Genomic DNA, 24,354 nt, shown 5'->3' on the forward strand with positions numbered 1-24,354 from the left:
TGATTAGTGTTAGAGGGTATACCACTGTAGACCCAATGATTAGTGTTAGAGTGTACACCACTGTAGACCCAATGATTAGTGTTAGAGGGTACATCACTGTAGACCCAATGATTAGTGTTAGAGGGTACATCACTGTAGACCCAATGATTAGTGTTAGAGGGTACACCACTGTAGACCCAATGATTAGTGTTAGAGGGTACATCACTGTAGACCCAATGATTAGTGTTAGAGGGTACATCACTGTAGACCCAATGATTAGTGTTAGAGGGTATACCACTGTAGACCCAATGATTACTGTTAGAGGGTATACCACTGTAGACCCAATGATTAGTGTTAGAGGGTATACCACTGTAGACCCAATGATTAGTGTTAGAGGGTATACCACTGTAGACCCAATGATTAGTGTTAGAGGGTATACCACTGTAGACCCAATGATTAGTGTTAGAGGGTATACCACTGTAGACCCAATGATTAGTGTTAGAGGGTATACCACTGTAGACCCAATGATTAGTGTTAGAGGGTATACCACTGTAGACCCAATGATTAGTGTTAGAGGGTACACCACTGTAGACCCAATGATTAGTGTTAGAGGGTACATCACTGTAGACCCAATGATTAGTGTTAGAGGGTACATCACTGTAGACCCAATGATTAGTGTTAGAGGGTACATCACTGTAGACCCAATGATTACTGTTAGAGGGTACATCACTGTAGACCCCATGATTAGTGTTAGAGGGTACATCACTGTAGACCCCATGATTAGTGTTAGAGGGTATACCACTGTAGACCCAATGATTAGTGTTAGAGGGTACATCACTGTAGACCCAATGATTAGTGTTAGAGGGTACATCACTGTAGACCCAGTGATTAGTGTTAGAGGGTACATCACTGTAGACCCAATGATTAGTGTTAGAGGATACACCACTGTAGACCCAATGATTAGTGTTAGAGGGTACATCACTGTAGACCCAATGATTACTGTTAGGGGGTACATCACTGTAGACCCAATGATTAGTGTTAGAGGGTACATCACTGCAGACCCCATGATTAGTGTTAGAGGGTACATCACTGTAGACCCAATGATTAGTGTTAGAGGGTATACCACTGTAGACCCCATGATTAGTGTTAGAGGATACACCACTGTAGACCCAATGATTAGTGTTAGAGGGTACATCACTGTAGACCCAATGATTAGTGTTAGAGGGTATACCACTGTAGACCCCATGATTAGTGTTAGAGGGTATACCACTGTAGACCCAATGATTAGTGTTAGAGGGTATACCACTGTAGACCCCATGATTAGTGTTAGAGGGTACACCACTGTAGACCCAGTGATTAGTGTTAGAGGGTATACCACTGTAGACCCAATGATTAGTGTTAGAGGGTATACCACTGTAGACCCAATGATTAGTGTTAGAGGGTATACCACTGTAGACCCAATGATTAGTGTTAGAGGGTATACCACTGTAGACCCAATGATTAGTGTTAGAGGGTACATCACTGTAGACCCAATGATTAGTGTTAGAGGATACACCACTGTAGACCCAATGATTAGTGTTAGAGGATACACCACTGTAGACCCAATGATTAGTGTTAGAGGGTACATCACTGTAGACCCAATGATTAGTGTTAGAGGGTACATCACTGTAGACCCAATGATTAGTGTTAGAGGATACACCACTGTAGACCCAATGATTAGTGTTAGAGGGTACATCACTGTAGACCCAATGATTAGTGTTAGAGGGTACATCACTGCAGACCCCATGATTAGTGTTAGAGGGTACATCACTGTAGACCCAATGATTAGTGTTAGAGGGTACATCACTGTAGACCCAATGATTAGTGTTAGAGGATACACCACTGTAGACCCAATGATTAGTGTTAGAGGGTACATCACTGTAGACCCAATGATTAGTGTTAGAGGATACACCACTGTAGACCCAATGATTAGTGTTAGAGGGTACATCACTGTAGACCCAATGATTACTGTTAGAGGGTATACCACTGTAGACCCAATGATTAGTGTTAGAGGGTACATCACTGCAGACCCAATGATTAGTGTTAGAGGGTACATCACTGTAGACCCAATGATTAGTGTTCGAGGGTACACCACTGTAGACCCAATGATTACTGTTAGAGGGTACACCACTGTAGACCCAATGATTAGTGTTAGAGGGTACACCACTGTAGACCCAATGATTAGTGTTAGAGGGTACATCACTGTAGACCCAATGATTAGTGTTAGAGGGTACACCACTGTAGACCCAATGATTAGTGTTAGAGGGTACACCACTGTAGACCCAATGATTAGTGTTAGAGGGTACACCACTGTAGACCCAATGATTAGTGTTAGAGGGTACATCACTGTAGACCCAATGATTAGTGTTAGAGGATACACCACTGTAGACCCAATGATTAGTGTTAGAGGGTACATCACTGTAGACCCAATGATTAGTGTTAGAGGATACACCACTGTAGACCCCATGATTAGTGTTAGAGGATACATCACTGTAGACCCAATGATTACTGTTAGAGGGTACATCACTGTAGACCCCACGATTAGTGTTAGAGGGTACACCACTGTAGACCCAATGATTAGTGTTAGAGGGTACATCACTGTAGACCCAATGATTAGTGTTAGAGGGTACACCACTGTAGACCCAATGATTACTGTTAGAGGGTACATCACTGTAGACCCCATGATTAGTGTTAGAGGATACACCACTGTAGACCCAATGATTAGTGTTAGAGGGTACATCACTGTAGACCCCATGATTAGTGTTAGAGGGTACATCACTGTAGACCCAATGATTAGTGTTAGAGGGTACACCACTGTAGACCCAGTGATTAGTGTTAGAGGGTACATCACTGTAGACCCAATGATTACTGTTAGAGGGTACATCACTGTAGACCCCATGATTAGTGTTAGAGGGTACACCACTGTAGACCCAATGATTAGTGTTAGAGGATACACCACTGTAGACCCAATGATTAGTGTTAGAGGGTACATCACTGTAGACCCAATGATTAGTGTTAGAGGGTACACCACTGTAGACCCAATGATTAGTGTTAGAGGGTACATCACTGTAGACCCAATGATTAGTGTTAGAGGGTACATCACTGCAGACCCCATGATTAGTGTTAGAGGGTACATCACTGTAGACCCAATGATTACTGTTAGAGGGTACATCACTGTAGACCCAATGATTAGTGTTAGAGGGTACATCACTGTAGACCCAGTGATTAGTGTTAGAGGATACACCACTGTAGACCCAATGATTAGTGTTAGAGGATACACCACTGTAGACCCAATGATTAGTGTTAGAGGGTACATCACTGTAGACCCAATGATTAGTGTTACAGGGTATACCACTGTAGACCCCATGATTAGTGTTAGAGGGTACATCACTGCAGACCCAATGATTAGTGTTAGAGGGTACATCACTGTAGACCCAATGATTAGTGTTAGAGGGTACATCACTGTAGACCCAATGATTAGTGTTAGAGGGTACATCACTGTAGACCCAATGATTAGTGTTAGAGGGTACATCACTGTAGACCCAATGATTAGTGTTAGAGGGTACATCACTGTAGACCCAATGATTAGTGTTAGAGGGTACATCACTGCAGACCCAATGATTAGTGTTAGAGGGTACATCACTGTAGACCCAATGATTAGTGTTAGAGGGTACATCACTGTAGACCCCATGATTAGTGTTAGAGGATACACCACTGTAGACCCAATGATTAGTGTTAGAGGATACACCACTGTAGACCCAATGATTAGTGTTAGAGGGTACATCACTGTAGACCCAATGATTAGTGTTAGAGGGTACATCACTGCAGACCCAATGATTAGTGTTAGAGGGTACATCACTGCAGACCCCATGATTAGTGTTAGAGGATACACCAGTGTAGACCCAATGATTAGTGTTAGAGGGTACATCACTGCAGACCCCATGATTAGTGTTAGAGGATACACCACTGTAGACCCAATGATTAGTGTTAGAGGGTACATCACTGTAGACCCAATGATTAGTGTTAGAGGGTACACCACAGTAAACCCAATGATTAGTGTTAGAGGGTATACCACTGTAGACCCAATGATTAGTGTTAGAGGGTACATCACTGTAGACCCAATGATTAGTGTTAGAGGGTACACCACTGTAGACCCCATGATTAGTGTTAGAGGGTACATCACTGTAGACCCAATGATTAGTGTTAGAGGGTACACCACTGTAGACCCCATGATTACTGTTAGAGGGTACATCACTGTAGACCCAATGATTAGTGTTAGAGGGTACACCACTGTAGACCCCATGATTAGTGTTAGAGGGTACATCACTGTAGACCCAATGATTACTGTTAGAGGGTACATCACTGTAGACCCAATGATTACTGTTAGAGGGTACATCACTGTAGACCCCATGATTAGTGTTAGAGGGTACATCACTGTAGACCCAATGATTAGTGTTAGAGGGTACACCACTGTAGACCCCATGATTAGTGTTAGAGGGTACACCACTGTAGACCCAATGATTAGTGTTAGAGGATACATCACTGTAGACCCAATGATTAGTGTTAGAGGATACATCACTGTAGACCCAATGATTAGTGTTAGAGGGTACACCACTGTAGACCCAATGATTAGTGTTAGAGGGTACATCACTGTAGACCCAATGATTAGTGTTAGAGGGTACACCACTGTAGACCCAATGATTAGTGTTAGAGGGTACATCACTGTAGACCCAATGATTAGTGTTAGAGGGTATACCACTGTAGACCCCATGATTAGTGTTAGAGGATACATCACTGTAGACCCAATGATTAGTGTTAGAGGGTACATCACTGTAGACCCCATGATTAGTGTTAGAGGGTATACCACTGTAGACCCCATGATTAGTGTTAGAGGATACATCACTGTAGACCCAATGATTAGTGTTAGAGGGTACACCACTGTAGACCCAATGATTAGTGTTAGAGGGTACATCACTGTAGACCCAATGATTAGTGTTAGAGGATACATCACTGTAGACCCAATGATTAGTGTTAGAGGGTACATCACTGTAGACCCCATGATTAGTGTTAGAGGGTATACCACTGTAGACCCCATGATTAGTGTTAGAGGGTACAGCACTGTAGACCCAATGATTAGTGTTAGAGGGTACACCACTGTAGACCCAATGATTAGTGTTAGAGGGTACATCACTGTAGACCCAATGATTAGTGTTAGAGGGTACACCACTGTAGACCCAATGATTAGTGTTAGAGGGTACATCACTGTAGACCCAATGATTAGTGTTAGAGGGTACACCACTGTAGACCCCATGATTAGTGTTAGAGGATACACCACTGTAGACCCAATGAATATTGTTACAGGGTACAACTCTGCAGACCCAGTGATTAACATTAGAGGATACACCACTGCAGACCCCATGATTACTGTTAGAGGGTACATCACTGTAGACCCAATGATTAGTGTTAGAGGATACACCACTGTAGACCCAATGATTAGTGTTAGAGGATACATCACTGCAGACCCCATGATTAGTGTTAGAGGGTACACCACTGTAGACCCAGTGATTAATGTTAGAGGATACACTACTGTAGACCCCATGATTACTGTTAGAGGGTACACCACTGTAGACCCAATGATTAGTGTTAGAGGATACATCACTGTAGACCCAATGATTAGTGTTAGAGGGTACATCACTGTAGACCCAATGATTAGTGTTAGAGGATACACCACTGTAGACCCAATGATTAGTGTTAGAGGGTATACCACTGTAGACCCAATGATTAGTGTTAGAGGATACATCACTGTAGACCCAATGATTAGTGTTAGAGGGTACATCACTGTAGACCCAATGATTAGTGTTAGAGGGTACATCACTGTAGACCCCATGATTAGTGTTAGAGGGTACATCACTGTAGACCCAGTGATTAATGTTAGAGGATACACTACTGTAGACACAATGAATATTGTTACAGGGTACAACTCTGCAGACCCAGTGATTAACATTAGAGGATACACCACTGCAGACCCCATGATTACTGTTAGAGGGTACATCACTGTAGACCCAATGATTAGTGTTAGAGGGTACACCACTGTAGACCCAGTGATTAGTGTTAGAGGATACATCACTGTAGACCCAATGATTAGTGTTAGAGGATACATCACTGTAGACCCAATGATTAGTGTTAGAGGGTATACCACTGTAGACCCAATGATTAGTGTTAGAGGATACATCACTGTAGACCCAGTGATTAGTGTTAGAGGGTACATCACTGCAGACCCAATGATTAGTGTTAGAGGTTACATCACTGTAGACCCAATGATTACTGTTAGAGGGTACATCACTGTAGACCCAATGATTAGTGTTAGAGGGTACACCACTGTAGACCCAATGATTATTCTTAGAGGATACACCACTATAGATCCAATGATTAGTGTTAGAGGATACACCACTGTAGACCCAATGATTAGTGTTAGAGGGTACATCACTGTAGACCCAATGATTAGTGTTAGAGGGTACACCACTGTAGACCCAATGATTAGTGTTAGAGGGTACATCACTGTAGACCCAATGATTAGTGTTAGAGGGTACATCACTGTAGACCCAATGATTAGTGTTAGAGGGTACATCACTGTAGACCCAATGATTAGTGTTAGAGGGTACATCACTGTAGACCCAATGATTAGTGTTAGAGGGTACATCACTGTAGACCCAATGATTAGTGTTAGAGGGTACATCACTGTAGACCCAATGATTAGTGTTAGAGGGTACATCACTGTAGACCCAATGATTAGTGTTAGAGGGTACATCACTGTAGACCCAATGATTAGTGTTAGAGGGTACATCACTGTAGACCCAATGATTAGTGTTAGAGGGTACATCACTGTAGACCCAATGATTAGTGTTAGAGGATACATCACTGTAGACCCAATGATTAGTGTTAGAGGATACACCACTGTAGACCCCATGATTAGTGTTAGAGGGTACTCCACTGTAGACCCAATGATTAGTGTTAGAGGGTATACCACTGTAGACCCAATGATTAGTGTTAGAGGATACACCACTGTAGACCCAATGATTAGTGTTAGAGGGTACATCACTGTAGACCCAATGATTAGTGTTAGAGGATACACCACTGTAGACCCAATGATTAGTGTTAGAGGGTACATCACTGTAGACCCAATGATTAGTGTTAGAGGATACACCACTGTAGACCCAATGATTAGTGTTAGAGGGTACATCACTGTAGACCCAATGATTACTGTTAGAGGGTATACCACTGTAGACCCCATGATTAGTGTTAGAGGGTACACCACTGTAGACCCAATGATTAGTGTTAGAGGATACACCACTGTAGACCCAATGATTAGTGTTAGAGGATACACCACTGTTGACCCAACGATTATTGTTAGCGGGTACACTACTGTAGACTCCATGATTACTGTTAGAGGGTACATCACTGTAGACCCCATGATTAGTGTTAGAGGGTACACCACTGTAGACCCAATGATTAGTGTTAGAGGATACACCACTGTAGACCCAAAGGTTAGTGTTAGAAGATACACCACTGTTGACCCAACGATTATTGTTAGCGGGTACACTACTGTAGACTCCATGATTAGTGTTAGAGGGTACACGACTGAAGACTCAATTATTCGTGTTAGAGGGTACACCACTGTAGACCTAATGATTATTGTTCGAGGGTATACCACTTAGATCCCATGATTATTGTTAGAGGGTACACCACTGTAGGCTTCATGATTAATGTTAAAGGATACACCATTGTAGACCCAATGATTGTTGTTAGAGGGTCCACCACTGTAGACCCAATGATTAGTGTTAGAGGGTACATCACTGTAGACCCAATGATTAGTGTTAGAGGGTACACCACTGTAGACCCAATGATTAGTGTTAGAGGGTACATCACTGTAGACCCAATGATTAGTGTTAGAGGGTACATCACTGTAGACCCAATGATTAGTGTTAGAGGATACACCACTGTAGACCCAATGATTAGTGTTAGAGGGTATACCACTGTAGACCCAATGATTAGTGTTAGAGGGTACACCACTGTAGACCCCATGATTAGTGTTAGAGGGTACATCACTGTAGACCCAATGATTAGTGTTAGAGGATACACCACTGTAGACCCAATGATTAGTGTTAGAGGGTATACCACTGTAGACCCAATGATTAGTGTTAGAGGGTACACCACTGTAGACCCCATGATTAGTGTTAGAGGGTACATCACTGTAGACCCAATGATTAGTGTTAGAGGGTACATCACTGTAGACCCAATGATTAGTGTTAGAGGGTACATCACTGTAGACCCAATGATTAGTGTTAGAGGGTACACCACTGTAGACCCAATGATTAGTGTTAGAGGGTACATCACTGTAGACCCAATGATTAGTGTTAGAGGGTACATCACTGTAGACCCAATGATTACTGTTAGAGGGTACATCACTGTAGACCCAATGATTAGTGTTAGAGGGTACATCACTGTAGACCCAATGATTAGTGTTAGAGGATACACCACTGTAGACCCAATGATTAGTGTTAGAGGGTACAGCACTGTAGACCCAATGATTAGTGTTAGAGGATACATCACTGTAGACCCAATGATTAGTGTTAGAGGGTACATCACTGTAGACCCAATGATTAGTGTTAGAGGGTACATCACTGTAGACCCCATGATTAGTGTTAGAGGGTACAGCACTGTAGACCCAATGATTAGTGTTAGAGGATACACCACTGTAGACCCAATGATTAGTGTTAGAGGGTACAGCACTGTAGACCCAATGATTAGTGTTAGAGGATACATCACTGTAGACCCAATGATTAGTGTTAGAGGGTACATCACTGTAGACCCAATGATTAGTGTTAGAGGGTACATCACTGTAGACCCAATGATTAGTGTTAGAGGGTACACCACTGTAGACCCAATGATTAGTGTTAGAGGGTACACCACTGTAGACCCAATGATTAGTGTTAGAGGGTACAGCACTGTAGACCCAATGATTAGTGTTAGAGGGTACATCACTGTAGACCCAATGATTAGTGTTAGAGGGTACATCACTGTAGACCCAATGATTAGTGTTAGAGGGTACATCACTGTAGACCCAATGATTAGTGTTAGAGGGTACACCACTGTAGACCCAATGATTAGTGTTAGAGGGTACATCACTGTAGACCCAATGATTAGTGTTAGAGGGTACATCACTGTAGACCCAATGATTACTGTTAGAGGGTACATCACTGTAGACCCAATGATTAGTGTTAGAGGGTACATCACTGTAGACCCAATGATTAGTGTTAGAGGATACACCACTGTAGACCCAATGATTAGTGTTAGAGGGTACAGCACTGTAGACCCAATGATTAGTGTTAGAGGATACATCACTGTAGACCCAATGATTAGTGTTAGAGGGTACATCACTGTAGACCCAATGATTAGTGTTAGAGGGTACATCACTGTAGACCCAATGATTAGTGTTAGAGGATACACCACTGTAGACCCAATGATTAGTGTTAGAGGGTACATCACTGTAGACCCAATGATTAGTGTTAGAGGGTACATCACTGTAGACCCAATGATTAGTGTTAGAGGGTACACCACTGTAGACCCAATGATTACTGTTAGAGGGTACATCACTGTAGACCCAATGATTAGTGTTAGAGGGTACATCACTGTAGACCCAATGATTAGTGTTAGAGGGTATACCACTGTAGACCCAATGATTAGTGTTAGAGGGTACAGCACTGTAGACCCAATGATTAGTGTTAGAGGATACATCACTGTAGACCCAATGATTAGTGTTAGAGGGTACATCACTGTAGACCCAATGATTAGTGTTAGAGGGTACATCACTGTAGACCCCATGATTAGTGTTAGAGGGTACATCACTGTAGACCCAATGATTAGTGTTAGAGGGTACATCACTGTAGACCCAATGATTAGTGTTAGAGGGTACATCACTGCAGACCCAATGATTAGTGTTAGAGGGTACACCACTGTAGACCCAATGATTAGTGTTAGAGGGTATACCACTGCAGACCCAATGATTAGTGTTAGAGGGTACATCACTGTAGACCCAATGATTAGTGTTAGAGGGTACATCACTGTAGACCCAATGATTAGTGTTAGAGGGTACATCACTGCAGACCCCATGATTAGTGTTAGAGGGTACATCACTGTAGACCCCATGATTAGTGTTAGAGGGTATACCACTGCAGACCCAATGATTAGTGTTAGAGGGTACATCACTGTAGACCCAATGATTAGTGTTAGAGGGTACACCACTGTAGACCCAATGATTAGTGTTAGAGGGTACATCACTGCAGACCCCATGATTAGTGTTAGAGGGTACATCACTGTAGACCCAATGATTAGTGTTAGAGGATACACCACTGTAGACCCAATGATTAGTGTTAGAGGGTACATCACTGTAGACCCCATGATTAGTGTTAGAGGGTATACCACTGCAGACCCAATGATTAGTGTTAGAGGGTACATCACTGTAGACCCAATGATTAGTGTTAGAGGGTACATCACTGTAGACCCAGTGATTAGTGTTAGAGGGTACATCACTGTAGACCCCATGATTAGTGTTAGAGGGTACATCACTGTAGACCCAATGATTAGTGTTAGAGGGTACATCACTGTAGACCCAATGATTAGTGTTAGAGGGTATACCACTGCAGACCCAATGATTAGTGTTAGAGGGTACATCACTGTAGACCCAATGATTAGTGTTAGAGGGTACACCACTGTAGACCCAATGATTAGTGTTAGAGGGTACATCACTGCAGACCCCATGATTAGTGTTAGAGGGTACATCACTGTAGACCCAATGATTAGTGTTAGAGGATACACCACTGTAGACCCAATGATTAGTGTTAGAGGGTACATCACTGTAGACCCAATGATTAGTGTTAGAGGATACACCACTGTAGACCCAATGATTAGTGTTAGAGGATACACCACTGTAGACCCAATGATTAGTGTTAGAGGGTACATCACTGTAGACCCAATGATTAGTGTTAGAGGATACACCACTGTAGACCCAATGATTAGTGTTAGAGGATACACCACTGTAGACCCAATGATTAGTGTTAGAGGGTACATCACTGTAGACCCAATGATTAGTGTTAGAGGGTACATCACTGTAGACCCAATGATTAGTGTTAGAGGATACACCACTGTAGACCCAGTGATTAGTGTTAGAGGGTACATCACTGTAGACCCAATGATTAGTGTTAGAGGGTACATCACTGTAGACCCAATGATTAGTGTTAGAGGATACACCACTGTAGACCCAATGATTAGTGTTAGAGGGTACATCACTGTAGACCCAATGATTAGTGTTAGAGGGTACATCACTGTAGACCCAATGATTAGTGTTAGAGGGTACATCACTGTAGACCCAATGATTAGTGTTAGAGGGTACATCACTGTAGACCCAATGATTAGTGTTAGAGGGTACACCACTGTAGACCCAATGATTAGTGTTAGAGGGTACATCACTGTAGACCCAATGATTAGTGTTAGAGGGTACATCACTGTAGACCCAATGATTAGTGTTAGAGGGTACACCACTGTAGACCCAATGATTAGTGTTAGAGGGTACATCACTGTAGACCCAATGATTAGTGTTAGAGGGTACATCACTGTAGACCCAATGATTAGTGTTAGAGGGTACATCACTGTAGACCCAATGATTAGTGTTAGAGGGTACATCACTGTAGACCCCATGATTAGTGTTAGAGGGTACAGCACTGTAGACCCAATGATTAGTGTTAGAGGGTACATCACTGTAGACCCAATGATTAGTGTTAGAGGGTACACTACTGTAGACCCAATGATTAGTGTTAGAGGGTACATCACTGTAGACCCAATGATTAGTGTTAGAGGGTACATCACTGTAGACCCCATGATTACTGTTAGAGGGTACATCACTGTAGACCCCATGATTAGTGTTAGAGGGTACATCACTGTAGACCCAATGATTAGTGTTAGAGGGTACATCACTGTAGACCCCATGATTACTGTTAGAGGGTACATCACTGTAGACCCCATGATTAGTGTTAGAGGGTACACTACTGTAGACCCCATGATTAGTGTTAGAGGGTACATCACTGTAGACCCAATGATTAGTGTTAGAGGGTACATCACTGTAGACCCAATGATTAGTGTTAGAGGGTACATCACTGTAGACCCCATGATTAGTGTTAGAGGGTACATCACTGTAGACCCAATGATTAGTGTTAGAGGGTACATCACTGTAGACCCAATGATTAGTGTTAGAGGGTACATCACTGTAGACCCAATGATTAGTGTTAGAGGGTACATCACTGTAGACCCAATGATTAGTGTTAGAGGATACACCACTGTAGACCCAATGATTAGTGTTAGAGGGTACATCACTGTAGACCCAATGATTAGTGTTAGAGGGTACATCACTGCAGACCCAATGATTAGTGTTAGAGGATACACCACTGTAGACCCAATGATTAGTGTTAGAGGGTACACTACTGTAAATCCAATGATTATTGTTAGAGGGAACACCAATGTTATCCCAATGATTAGTGTTAGAGGGTACACAACTAAGATCCAATGATTATTGTTAGACGGTACACCATTGTAGATCCTATGATTAGTGTTAACGGATATACCACTGTGGACCCAATGACTATTGTTAGAGGGTACACCAATGATTAGTGTTAGAGGATTAACCACTGTAGACTCAATGATTGTTGTTAGTGGACATACCACTGTTGAGTATGCACAAAAATTTAAAGGTAATATACAGCAGCTGCTGACAATCTGAAACAAACACAGAGAATGCAGGAGAAATTCAGCAGGTCCGGTAGCATGTTTGGAGAAGAGAAACAGAGTTAACACTTTGAGTCTGATATGATCCTTCCGCAGAACAGATCTATAGCTGTCCTGTTCTTAGATGACAAGAAGGTTCATTGCATGATAGCAATTATTACAACACATTTGGTCAGGTACAGTAACTAGGAATTTAACGAGCTGGTACATATACATGTTATTTCTGAAAGCTAGAGTAGAATTTTATGTCCACTCATACTCTGTATTGAACCCAATGCTGTACCTGTCCTGGGAGTGTTTGATGGGGACAGTAGCAAGGTACCTTTATGCTGGATCTAATCTTGTGTAGTATTTGTCCTATGAGTGTTTGATGGGGACAATATAGAGAAAGCTTTACTCTCAGTTTAAAAGAGTAGAGGGAACTTTACTCTGTATTTAACCCTGTGCTGTACCTGCCCTGGGAATGTTTGATAGGGCACTCTCGAGAGAGAGAGACTTACTCTGTATCTAACCCATGCTATATTTGTCCCAGGTGTGCTTGATGAGGACAAGGTAGAGAGAGCTTTATTCTGTCTCTAACCTCGTGCTGAATTTGACCTGAAAGTGTTTGATAGGGACAGGGAAAGGAAGCTTTACTCTATATCCAACCCCGTGCTGTCCCTGTCCTGGGGACGGTCTACAGAGAGCTTTACTCTGTATCTAATCCCGTACAGATACTCTGTATCTGTCCCTGTCCTGGGAGTGTTTGATGGGGACAGTGTAGAGGGAGCTTTAGTCTGTATCTAACCCCGTGCTGTCCCTGTCCTGTGAGTGTGGATGGGAACTGAATGAAAGACATGGGACCCTGAAACTTCACAGTACTGTGCTTGCTTACATATTTCCATAAAAATGAAAACTGAGAAGTTGTTTACGTACGTGCTGGTGTTTGTTTCTTGCTTCAGACTCGCTGTTTCAGGATGAGGAACCTTTGCTGGGTTGTCCTCACCTTCCTTGACTGGTGCCTCTGGTTTCCCTTCCATTGTCTGCTCCATCTCCTTCACATACTCCTTGCTTCCTCCATACTGCACCTTCTCTTCCCTTTCTAAGCTTGCTGTGTGCTGTGCTGGAGTCAGCACCTTCCCGCCTTCCTGTGGACTCTCAGCTGGAGTACCCTTCGTCAGCGCCTCCTGCACACTCTCTGCTACTATCTGCACAACCTCAGGAGGAGTCCTCTTGCTCCGAGTCTCTTCCACTGGCTCCAGTAGCGTCTGCTTAGCTTCAGTTTCCTGCACAGTTCCAGCAGGAGTACCTTTGCTCTCTGCTTTTTCTGCCTGCTCTCCTGGGAGTCTCTCGCTGGCCTCATGGTAATCGCTTTCCGTGCTCCCGTCATCTGACTCACTCGAGGAACTCTCTGAACTGGATTCTTCCGAAGATGTTGACTCATATCTATGGAAAAAGAAACTGATGATCAGAGGAATTTTCTCAAATGTCCCTCCACTCCACCAATTACCCAACTGCGTCCCACTCGTGTAGTTCTGGTCACTCTACCATAGAAAAGATTATGTTAAACTAGAAAGGGTGCAGAAAGGATTACCAGGATGCTACCGGGACTGGAAGGTTTGAGTTATAAGGAGAGGCTGGATTGGTTGGGACTTTTTTCCCTGGACCATAGGAGACTGAGGGGTGACGTTACAGAGGTTTATAAAATCACCAGGGGTCAGATAAGATGGATAGCTGACAGCTTTTCTCCATGGTGTAGGGAACCTAAAACTAGAGGGAATAGGTTTAAGGTGAGAGGGGAGAGTTACAAAAAGGGTCCAGAGGGGCAATCTTTTCACGCAGAGGGTGGTGAGTGTCTGGAACAGTCTGCCAGAGGTAGTGGCAAGTACAATTCTATCATTTAAGAAATATTTGGACAGGTATATGGTTGGGATAGGTACAGAGAGATATGGACCAAATGCAGGCAAATGGGATTAGATTCATAGCTGGGCGGCATGAACAAGTTAGACCGAAGGGTCTATTTCTATGCTGTAACCCTCCAGAAGATCCAAAGCAGATACTTATGGGTAGAATGTAGTTTTGAATTTGTTTGTGGGACATGGGTGTGGCTGGCTGTGCCCAGCATTTATTGCCCGCCCCTAGTTGCCCCTTGAGAAGTTGGGGGTGAGCTGCCTTCTTGACCCGCTGCAGTCCACCTGCTGTGGGTTGACCCACAATGCCCTGAGGGAGGGAGTTCCCTTTGGAACAACTGTCTTTCTCCATTCTTATCCATTGAGCCATTCTTCATTTTTAAACATGGACAGTGACTGCCAGCATCATAATTAGGTCAACGTCGTCCACATCTGTTTGTTACAAAGGGGTTACTGGCTTTTCAATGCTGGCCTTATCCTTATAACCTTCAATTTAACTGCAGTGTTTGGAAAATGATAATACAGAACAAAGTTCATGGTCTTTGAATGTGTGGGTTAACTGAGGAATGTGGGTGTGGAACCGCTGAAGGGAAACTGTGTTCTGCTAACTTGAATGGTTGTTTGGATGTGCTAACAGAGAGGGTCATGCAGATGATGCAGTGTACCTGGATTTCCAAAGGCGTTTGATAAAGTGTCACATGACAGGCTCAATAGCAAAGTTCAAGTCCATGTACAAAAGGGACAATGACAGCATGGATAAAATTGGCTTCGTGTCGGGAAGCAGAGTGGTAGTGTCTGATTTATTTTTTGGTGAGAATTCGACTACACTGTGGGTTTCCCTGGGGGTTGGCATCAGCACTACTGCTCTCTTTGACCTATGTGATTAACCTAGACTTTGGCTCACTTAGCACAATTTCAACATGTGCAGTTGACTTTAAACTTGGAAGTTTTGGGAGCTGTGGGGAGAATCCTTTTGTTTATTCATTTTGTGGGATGTGGGCATCATTAGCATTTATTGCCCATCCTTAGTTGCCCCTTGAGAAGGTGGGGGTGAGCTGCCTTCTTGAACTGCTGCAGTCCACCTGCTGTGGGTTGACTCACAATGGCCTTAGAAAGGCAATTTCAGGATTTTGACCCAGCCACAGTGAAGGAACCGTGATATATTTCCACGTCAGAATGGTGAGTGGTTTGGAGGGGAACTTGCTGGGGGTGGCATTCCCATGTATTTGCTGCCCTTGTCCTTCTAGATGGAAATGGTCATGGGTTTGGAAGGAGCTGTCTGAGGATCGTTGTGGTGAATTTCTGCAGCACATCTTGTAGATGGTTGACACTGCTGCTACTGTGCATCGGTGGTAGCGGAAAAGGATGCTTGAGGATGTAGTGCCAATTGACTACTTTGAACTGGATAGTGTCAAGCTTCGAGTGTTGTTGGAGCTGCACCCATCCAGGCAAGTGGGGAGTATTCCATCAGACTCCTGACTTGTGCCTTGTGAATCGCTCTCAAGATGAAATAGACAGAACAGTGGAATGGAAGTTGTAATTGGGAGTTGAAATTGAATGCATAGAACTACGATGATTTTGGAAGGAAGAAGATGGAAGGTAATATCAAATAAAAGGGGTACAGTCCTTGAGGATCAGACGGTCCTGAGGTGCAGAAGAGATTTATGAGAATGGTCCCTGGGGAATTTCAGTTATGAACATAGATTGGAGAATTTATGCTTGGAGAAGAATACTTAAGAGGGAAATCAGGACGGCAAAAAGGGGAAAGTAATAGCTTTAAAAAGGGGCGGCACAGTGGTTCAGTGGTTAGCACTGCTGTCTCTCACAGCATCAGGGACCCAGGTTCAATTCCAGCCTTGGGTGACAGCCTGTGTGGAGTTTGCACATTCTCCCCGTGTCTGCTTGGGTTTCCTCCGGATGCTCCAAATTCCTCCCGCAGTCCAAAGATGTGCAGGTCAGGGTGAGTTGGCCATGCTAAATTGCCCATAGTGTTAGGTGCATTAGTCAGAGGGGAAATGGGTCTGGGTGGGTTACTCTTCGGAGGGTCGGTGTGGACTGGTTGGGCTGAAGGGCCTATTTCAACACTGTAGGGAACCTAATCTAATGTAACTTGGAACTGTTTTCCTGGGAGGACCGATCTGATTGAAGGATTCAAAATCATTACGGGTTGGAGCAGAATTAATAGAGAAATAAACATTCCAACTTGCAAAGAGATTGACAGCCAAAGGGTACAGATTGAAAGTAACTGAGAAAGAGAAGTAAAGTCAGCAAGGGTGGAAATTAGCTGTGGAGGGAACTCGCTAGTTATTAGGTGACGTGGTCTATCTGAGACAGGCTTAAAAAGCACCAGTAGAAGCCAAGGAGCTTCTGCGTCAAGAGAGTCTCAGTGAAGATTGTGATCACAACTCATTCCGCTCAATGCTGGGAATCTAAACCAGGAAAACCAGGAACGTCCTACTAGACTGGGAGATGCTGCCACTCACCCTCCGTTCACCCCAATAAACTGAAGGCTCTTCTTTGTCAGAGGGCTTTCAGGACTGGCTCCTCTCTCCTTCTTTTTCATGATGGATTTCAGTTGTGCTCCCTGTGGAGAACCTGAGAAGGAAACAGAAGAAAAGACCTTTACTCAGAGAGTGCCACAGTTTGCGGATCCCCGCCCTACCTCACAAGAACGAGAGAAACAGGAGTGCGAGTAGACCATTCAGTCCATTGAACCTATTCTGTCATTCAACCTGATTACAGCTGACCTTGGGCTAACTCGGCTCTCTCACCTCCTCCCCATTTCCCGAGAGACCAAACATCTGTATTTCACAGCCTTAAATATATTCAAAATACTCCGCCCCTGAGTTTTAGATTCTTCAAGCAGTAGGAATGTTCTCTCAGCATCTGCGCTGTCAATATCTCCCCTGTCTCAACCCTTCTGAATCTCAATGTGATTGCCCCCTCATTCTCCTAAACTCCAGAGAATATAGACACAGCTTACTCAGCTTCCTATCACAGAGCTCCTCATCCCAGGAGTTAAGCCAATGGACCTTTGTTTGCTCCTCCAATTCTCAAACATAGAGAACAAACTGTACCATATTCCAGATGTGGTCTCACCAAAGGCCTGCACAACTATAACGAGACTTCTTTAATCCTTAATGGCTTTATTCTTTGACCCATTCAGCCCCGTCATGTCTGTGAAAGCTGCGGTGAAGAACACAGGGGCCAACACCTGTGCTCTTCTGTGAAGTTGAACGTTTTTACATTCGTCGAAGATTAGATTAGATTAGATTCCCTACAGTGTGGAAACAGCCCTTCAGCCCAACCAGTCCACACCGACCCTCCGAAGAGCAATCCACCCACCTCTGATGAATATACCTCACAATATGGGCAATTTAGCACAGCCAATTCACCTGACCCGCAAATCTTTGGACTGTGGGAGGAAACCCACGCAGACACAGGAGAATGTACAAACTCCACACAGACCGAGGTTGGAATCGAACCTGGGACCCTGGTGCTGTGAGGCAGCAGTGCTAACCACTGAGCCACCATGGAAGATCTGGTTTCAAAGTCTCTTTTCAAAGTCGGGACCTCTAGCAATGCAGCCGTCCCTCAATGCTACACTGGAGTGCCAGTCTGATTTGCTATTAAGGACTAGAGAACGTGCAAAACTTGACCTACTCTTGGGAAATAAGGCAGGACAGATGACTGAGTTGTCAGTGGGAGAGCACTTTGGGGCCAGCGACCATAATTCTATTATATTTAAAATAATGATGGAAAAGGATAGACCGGATCAATTGGCTGAAGTTCTAAATTGGAGGAAGGCCAATTTTGACGGTATTAACCAAGAACTTTCAAAAGCTGACTGGGGGCAGATGTTCGCAGGTAAAGGGATGGCTGGAAAATGGGAAGCCTTCAGAAATGAGATAACCGAGAGTCCAGAGACAGTATATTCCTGTTAGGGTGAAAGGAAAGGCTGGTAGGTGTAGGGAATTCTGGATGACCACATACGTTCGAGACCAGGAACTCCCCACCTACGTTCAAGACACCACCCACTCCCTGCACCTCCTCTAAGACTTCCGTTTCCCCGGCCTCCAATGCCTCATCTTCACCATGGATATCCAATCCCTCTACACCTCCATCCGCCATGACCAGGGCCTCCAAGCCCTCCGTTTTTTCCTCTCCAGACGTCCCCAACAGTACCCTTCCACTGACACTCTCATTCGTTTGGCCGAACTGGTCCTCACCCTTAACAATTTCTCCTTTGAATCCTCCCACTTCCTCCAGACCAAAGGGGTAGCCATGGGCACACGTATGGGCCCCAACTATGCCTGTCTCTTTGTTGGCTACGTAGAGCAGTTGATCTTCCGTAATTATACCGGCACCACTCCCCACCTCTTCCTCTGCTACATTGATGACTGCATTGGCGCCACTTCGTGCTGCCGCGAGGAGGATGAGCAATTCATCAACTTCACCAACACATTCCACCCTGACCTTGAATTTACCTGGACCATCTCTGACACCTCCCTCCCCTTCCTGGACCTCTCCATCTCCATGAATGATGATCGACTTGATACTGACACTTTTTACAAACCCACCGACTCCCACAGCTACCTGGATTACACCTCTTCCCACCCTACCTCTTGCAAAAATGCCATCCCATATTCCCAATTCCTCTGCCTCCGCCGGATCTGCTCCCAGGAGGATCAGTTCCACCACAGAACACACCAGATGGCCTCCTTCTTTAGAGACCACAATTTCCCTTTCCACGTGGTTAAAGATGCCCTCCAACGCAGCTCGTCCACATCCCACACCTCCGCCCTCAGACCCCATCCCTCCAACCGTAACAAGGACAGAACGCTCCTGGTGCTCACCTTCCACCCTACCAACCTTTGCATAAACCAAATCATCCGCCAACATTTCCGCCACCTCCAAACAGACCCCACCACCAGGGATATATTTCCCTCCCCACCCCTTTCCGCCTTCTGCAAAGACCGTTCCCTCCGCGACTACCTGGTCAGGTCCACGCCCCCCTACAACCCACCCTCCAATCCTGGCACTTTCCCCTGCCACCGCAGGAACTGTAAAACCTGCGCCCACACCTCCTCCCTCACCTCTATCCAAGGCCCTAAAGGAGCCTTCCACATCCATCAAAGTTTTACTTGCACATCCACTAATCTCATTTATTGTATCCGTTGCTCCCGATGCGGTCTCCTCTACATTGGGGAGACTGGACGCCTCCCAGCAGAGTGCTTTAGGGAACATCTCCGGGACACCGCACCAATCAACCACACCGTCCCGTGGCCCAACATTTCAACTCCCCCTCCCACTCTGCCGAGGACATGGAGGTCCTGGGCCTCCTTCACCGCTGATCCCTCACCACCAGAAGCCTGGGAAGAACGCCTCATCTTCCGCCTCGGAACACTTCAACCCCAGGGCATCAGTGTGGACTTCAACAGTTTCCTCATTTCCCCTTCCCCCACCTCACCCTAATTCTAAACTTCCAGCTCAGTAACTGTCCCCATGACTTGTCCGGACTTGTCCTACCTGCCGTTGGGGGCCAGGGAAACGGAAGTCTTGGAGGAGGTGGAGGGCGTGGGTAGTGTCTCGAACGCATGTGGGGAGTTCCTGGACTAGGGGGGATAGGACAGTGTTGAGGTAGGTAGAGATGAGTTCAGTGGGGCAGGAGCATGCTGAGACAATGGGTCGGCCAGGGTGGTCCGGCTTGTGGATCTTGGGAAGGAGGTAGAACTGGACAGTGCGGGGTTCCCGGACTATGAGGTTGGAAGCTGTGGGTGGGAGATCTCCTGAGGTGATGAGGTTCTGTATGGTCTGGGAGATGATGGTTTGGTGATGGGGTCATGGTCGAGGGAGCAGTAGGAAGAGGTGTCCTCGAGTTGACGTTTGGCTTCAGCGGTGTAGAGGTCAATGCGCCAGACTACCACTGCGACCCCTTTATCCGCTGGCTTGATGGTGAGGTTGGGATTGGAGCAGAGGGATTGGAGGGCTGTGCGTTGTGAGGGTGTGAGGTTGGAGTGGGGGAGGGAGGTAGACAGGTTGAGGCGGTTAATGTCCCGGCGGCAGTTGGAAATGAAGAGGTCGAGGGCAGGTAATTGGCCAGCGCAGGGTGTCCAGGTGGATGCAGTGTGTTGGAGGTGGGCGAAGGGGTCCTCGGAAGGTGGGCGGGAGTCCTGATTGTGAAAGTAAGCTCGGAGGCGGAGGTGACGGAAGAATTGTTCGATGTCACGTCGTGTATTAAATTCATTGATGCGTGGACGGAGGGGGATGAAGGTGAGTCCTTTGCTGAGGACTGATCGTTCGTCCTCAGTGAGTGGGAGGTCTGGGGGGATGGTGAAAACCCGGCAGGGCTGGGAGCTGGGATCTGGTGTGGGTGTAGAGCTGGGAGTGGGGGCGGAATCTGTAACTGGAGTGGGTGTGATGGTGGGGGGAATGGGGGTGGAATCATGAGCAGGGGTAGTGTTCCCCTCGGGGTTCTGGGGGGTGGGGATAGTGACAGTGGGGTCTGTGGGGGGCATGTCAGCAGAATGTAGGTGAGTGGCGCTGGTGGGGGCGGAAGTGGTGGTGACCATGGCAGTAGGGGTGGCGGAAGTCACTGAGCATGTGGCATCAGCGATGATGTGAGGGGCAGAAGTGATGTCAGGTGTGATGCATGAGGAATTGTGAGGGGTGGAAGTGGTTGTGGGAGTGGCCATGATGGGGGCGGAAGTGACATCATCAATCAGCGTGGGGGTGGTAGCTGCATCAGCCGCATGGCAAATGGTGGAATAGGTTCCGAGGCCAGGGGATTCTCCTGGAATGTTTGAGGAGCGCTGGTTATGGAGGTGGGTGGATAAAAGTTTGTTGTACTTACAGTTTTTGATGGAATTGAAATACTGTTTGTTGAGAGTATGAATTCTCCTGAGGATGTAGTACAGAGTGGGTCCTTTGCAATTCTGAGAGAGTGTGGCCCTCAGCTGAGGCAGGGCTGACTGGAGAGAGGTTAGGTGCCAGCGCATTGCTGCAAGCGTGGAGCGGAGGATCTTGAAGGAGAACTGTTGCTGGTGTTTTTGAATCTGACACCTCCCTCCCCTTCTTGGACCTCTCCATCTCCATTAATGACGACCGACTTGACACTGACATTTTTTACAAACCCACCGACTCCCTCAGCTACCTGGATTACACCTCTTCCCATCCTACCTCTTGCAAAAATGCCATCCCGTATTCCCAATTCCTCCGCCTCCGCTGGATCTGTTCCCAGGAGGACCAGTTCCACTACAGAACACACCAGATGGCCTCCTTCTTTAGAGACCGCAATTTCCCTTCCCACGTGGTTAAAGATGCTCTCCAACGCATCTCGTCTACATCCCGCACCTCCGCCCTCAGACCCCACCCCTCCAACCGTAACAAGAACAGAATGCCCCTGGTGCTCACCTTCCACCCTACCAACCTTCGCATAAACCAAATCGTCTGCCGACATTTCCGCCACCTCCAAACAGTCCCCACTACCAGGGATATATTTCCCTCCCCACCCCTTTCCACCTTCCACAAAGACTGTTCCCTCCGTGACTACCTGGTCAGGTCCACCCTTCAATCCTGGTACTTTTCCCTGCCACCGCAGGAACTGTAAAACCTGCGCCCACACCTCCTCCCTCACCTCTATCCAAGATCCTAAAGGAGCCTTCCACATCCATCAAAGTTTTACTTGCACATCCACCAATATCATTTATTGTATCCGTCCGATGCGGTCTCCTCTAATTGGGGAGACTGGGTGCCTCCCAGCAGAGCGCTTTAGGGAACATCTCCGGGACACCCGCACCAATCAACCACACCGCCCTGTGGCCCAACATTTCAACTCCCCCTTCCACTCTGCCGAGGACATGGAGGTCCTGGGCCTCCTTCACCACCGCTCCCTCACCACCAGACGCCTGGAGGAAGAACGCCTCATCTTCCGCCTCGGAACACTTCAACCCCAGGGCATCAATGTGGACTTCAACAGTTTCCTCATTTCCCCTTCCCCCACCTCACCCTAGTTCTAAACTTCCAGCTCAGTAACTGTCCCCATGACTTGTCCAGACTTGTCCTACCTGCCTATCTCCTTTACCACCTATCCACTCCACCCTCTCCTCCCTGACCTATCACCTTCATCCCTTCCCCCACTCACCCATTGTACTCTATGCTACTTTCTCCCCATCCCCACCCCCCTCTAGCTTATCTCTCCACGCTTTAGGCTCACTGCCTTTATTCCTGATGAAGGGCTTTTGCCCGAAACGTCGATTTCAAAGCTACTTGGATGCTGCCTGAACTGCTGTGCTCTTCCAGCACCACTAATCCAGAGTCATTGTTTTTACCTTAGAGAAATTGAGGGTTTGGTTAAGAAAAAGAAGGAAGCATATGTCAGGTATAGACAGGAGAGATCGAGTGAATCCTTAGAAGAGTATAAAGGTAGTAGGAGTATACTTAAGAGGGAAATCAGGAGGGCAAAAAGGGGCAAAAAGCTTTGGCAAATAGGCTTAAGGAGAATCCAAAGGGTTTTTACAAATACAATAATGACAGAAGGGTAACTAGGGAGAGAATAGGGCCCCTCAAAGATCAGCAAGGTGGCCTTTGCAGGAGATTGGGGAGATACTAAACGAGTATTTTGCATCATTGTGGAGAAGGATATGGAAGATATAGAATGTGGGGAAATAGATGGTGACATCTTGAAAAACGTCCATATTACAGAGGAAGAAGTGCTGGATGTCTTGAAATGCATAAAGGTAGATAAATCTGTGGACCTAATCAGGTATTCTCTAGAACTCTGTGGGAAGCTAGGGAAGTGATTGCTAGGCCCCTTGCTGAAATATTTGAATCATTGATCGCCACAGGTGAGGTGCCTGAAGACTGGAGGTTGGCCAACGTGATACCATTATTTAAGAAAAGTGGTAAGGACAAGCCAGGGAACTATAGACCGGTGAGCCTGACTTCGGTGGTGGGCAAGTTGTTGGAGGGAATCCTGAGGGACAGGATGTACATGTATTTGGAAAGGCAAGGACTGATTAGGGATAGTCAACATGGTTTTGTGTGTGGGAAATCAAATCTCATGAACTTGATTGAGTTTTTTGAAAAAGTAACAAGGAGGGTTGATGAGGGCAGAGTGGTGGACGTGATCTATATGGACTTCAGTAAGTCGTTCGACAAGATTCCCCATGGGAGACTGGTGACCAAGGTTAGATCTCATGGAATACAGGCAGAATTAGCCATTTGGATACAGAACTGGCTCAAAGGTAGAAGACAGAGGGTGGTGGTGGAGGGTTGCTTTCCAGACTGGAGGCCTGTGACCAGTGGAGTGCCACAAAGATCGGTGCTGGGTCCGCTACTTTTCATCATTTATATAAGTGATTTGGATGTGAACATAAGAGGTATAGTTAGTAAGTTTGCAGATGACACCAAATTTGGAGGTGCAGTAGACAGCGAAGAAGATTACCTCAGATTACAGCAGGATCTTGATCAGATGGGCCAATGGGCTGAGGAGTGGCAGATAGAGATAAATTCAGATAAATGCGAGGTGTTGCATTTTGGGAAAGCAAATATTATCAGGACTTATACACTTAATGGTAAGGTCCTAAGGAGTGTTACTGAACAAAAAGACCTT

The 24,354-nt window shown here is 45.6% G+C and overlaps 1 protein-coding gene across 12 annotated transcripts in view; it reads right to left on the minus strand.

The window, feature by feature from the left end:
- kank2 (KN motif and ankyrin repeat domains 2) overlaps window positions 1–24,354 on the minus strand; it is a 188,399-nt gene that overhangs the window by 28,835 nt on the left and 135,210 nt on the right. For all 12 annotated transcript variants that reach the window (XM_072564183.1, XM_072564187.1, XM_072564188.1 and 9 more), the window contains 2 exons: window positions 17,225–17,336; window positions 13,768–14,277 (listed from right to left, as the gene is read on the minus strand). In XM_072564183.1, coding sequence (XP_072420284.1) covers window positions 13,768–14,277; window positions 17,225–17,336 — 622 coding nt within the window. The remainder of the gene's footprint in view (window positions 1–13,767; window positions 14,278–17,224; window positions 17,337–24,354) is intronic.

This window comes from Chiloscyllium punctatum, chromosome 46 (genome assembly GCF_047496795.1).
Source record: "Chiloscyllium punctatum isolate Juve2018m chromosome 46, sChiPun1.3, whole genome shotgun sequence".
NCBI lineage: Eukaryota > Metazoa > Chordata > Chondrichthyes > Orectolobiformes > Hemiscylliidae > Chiloscyllium > Chiloscyllium punctatum.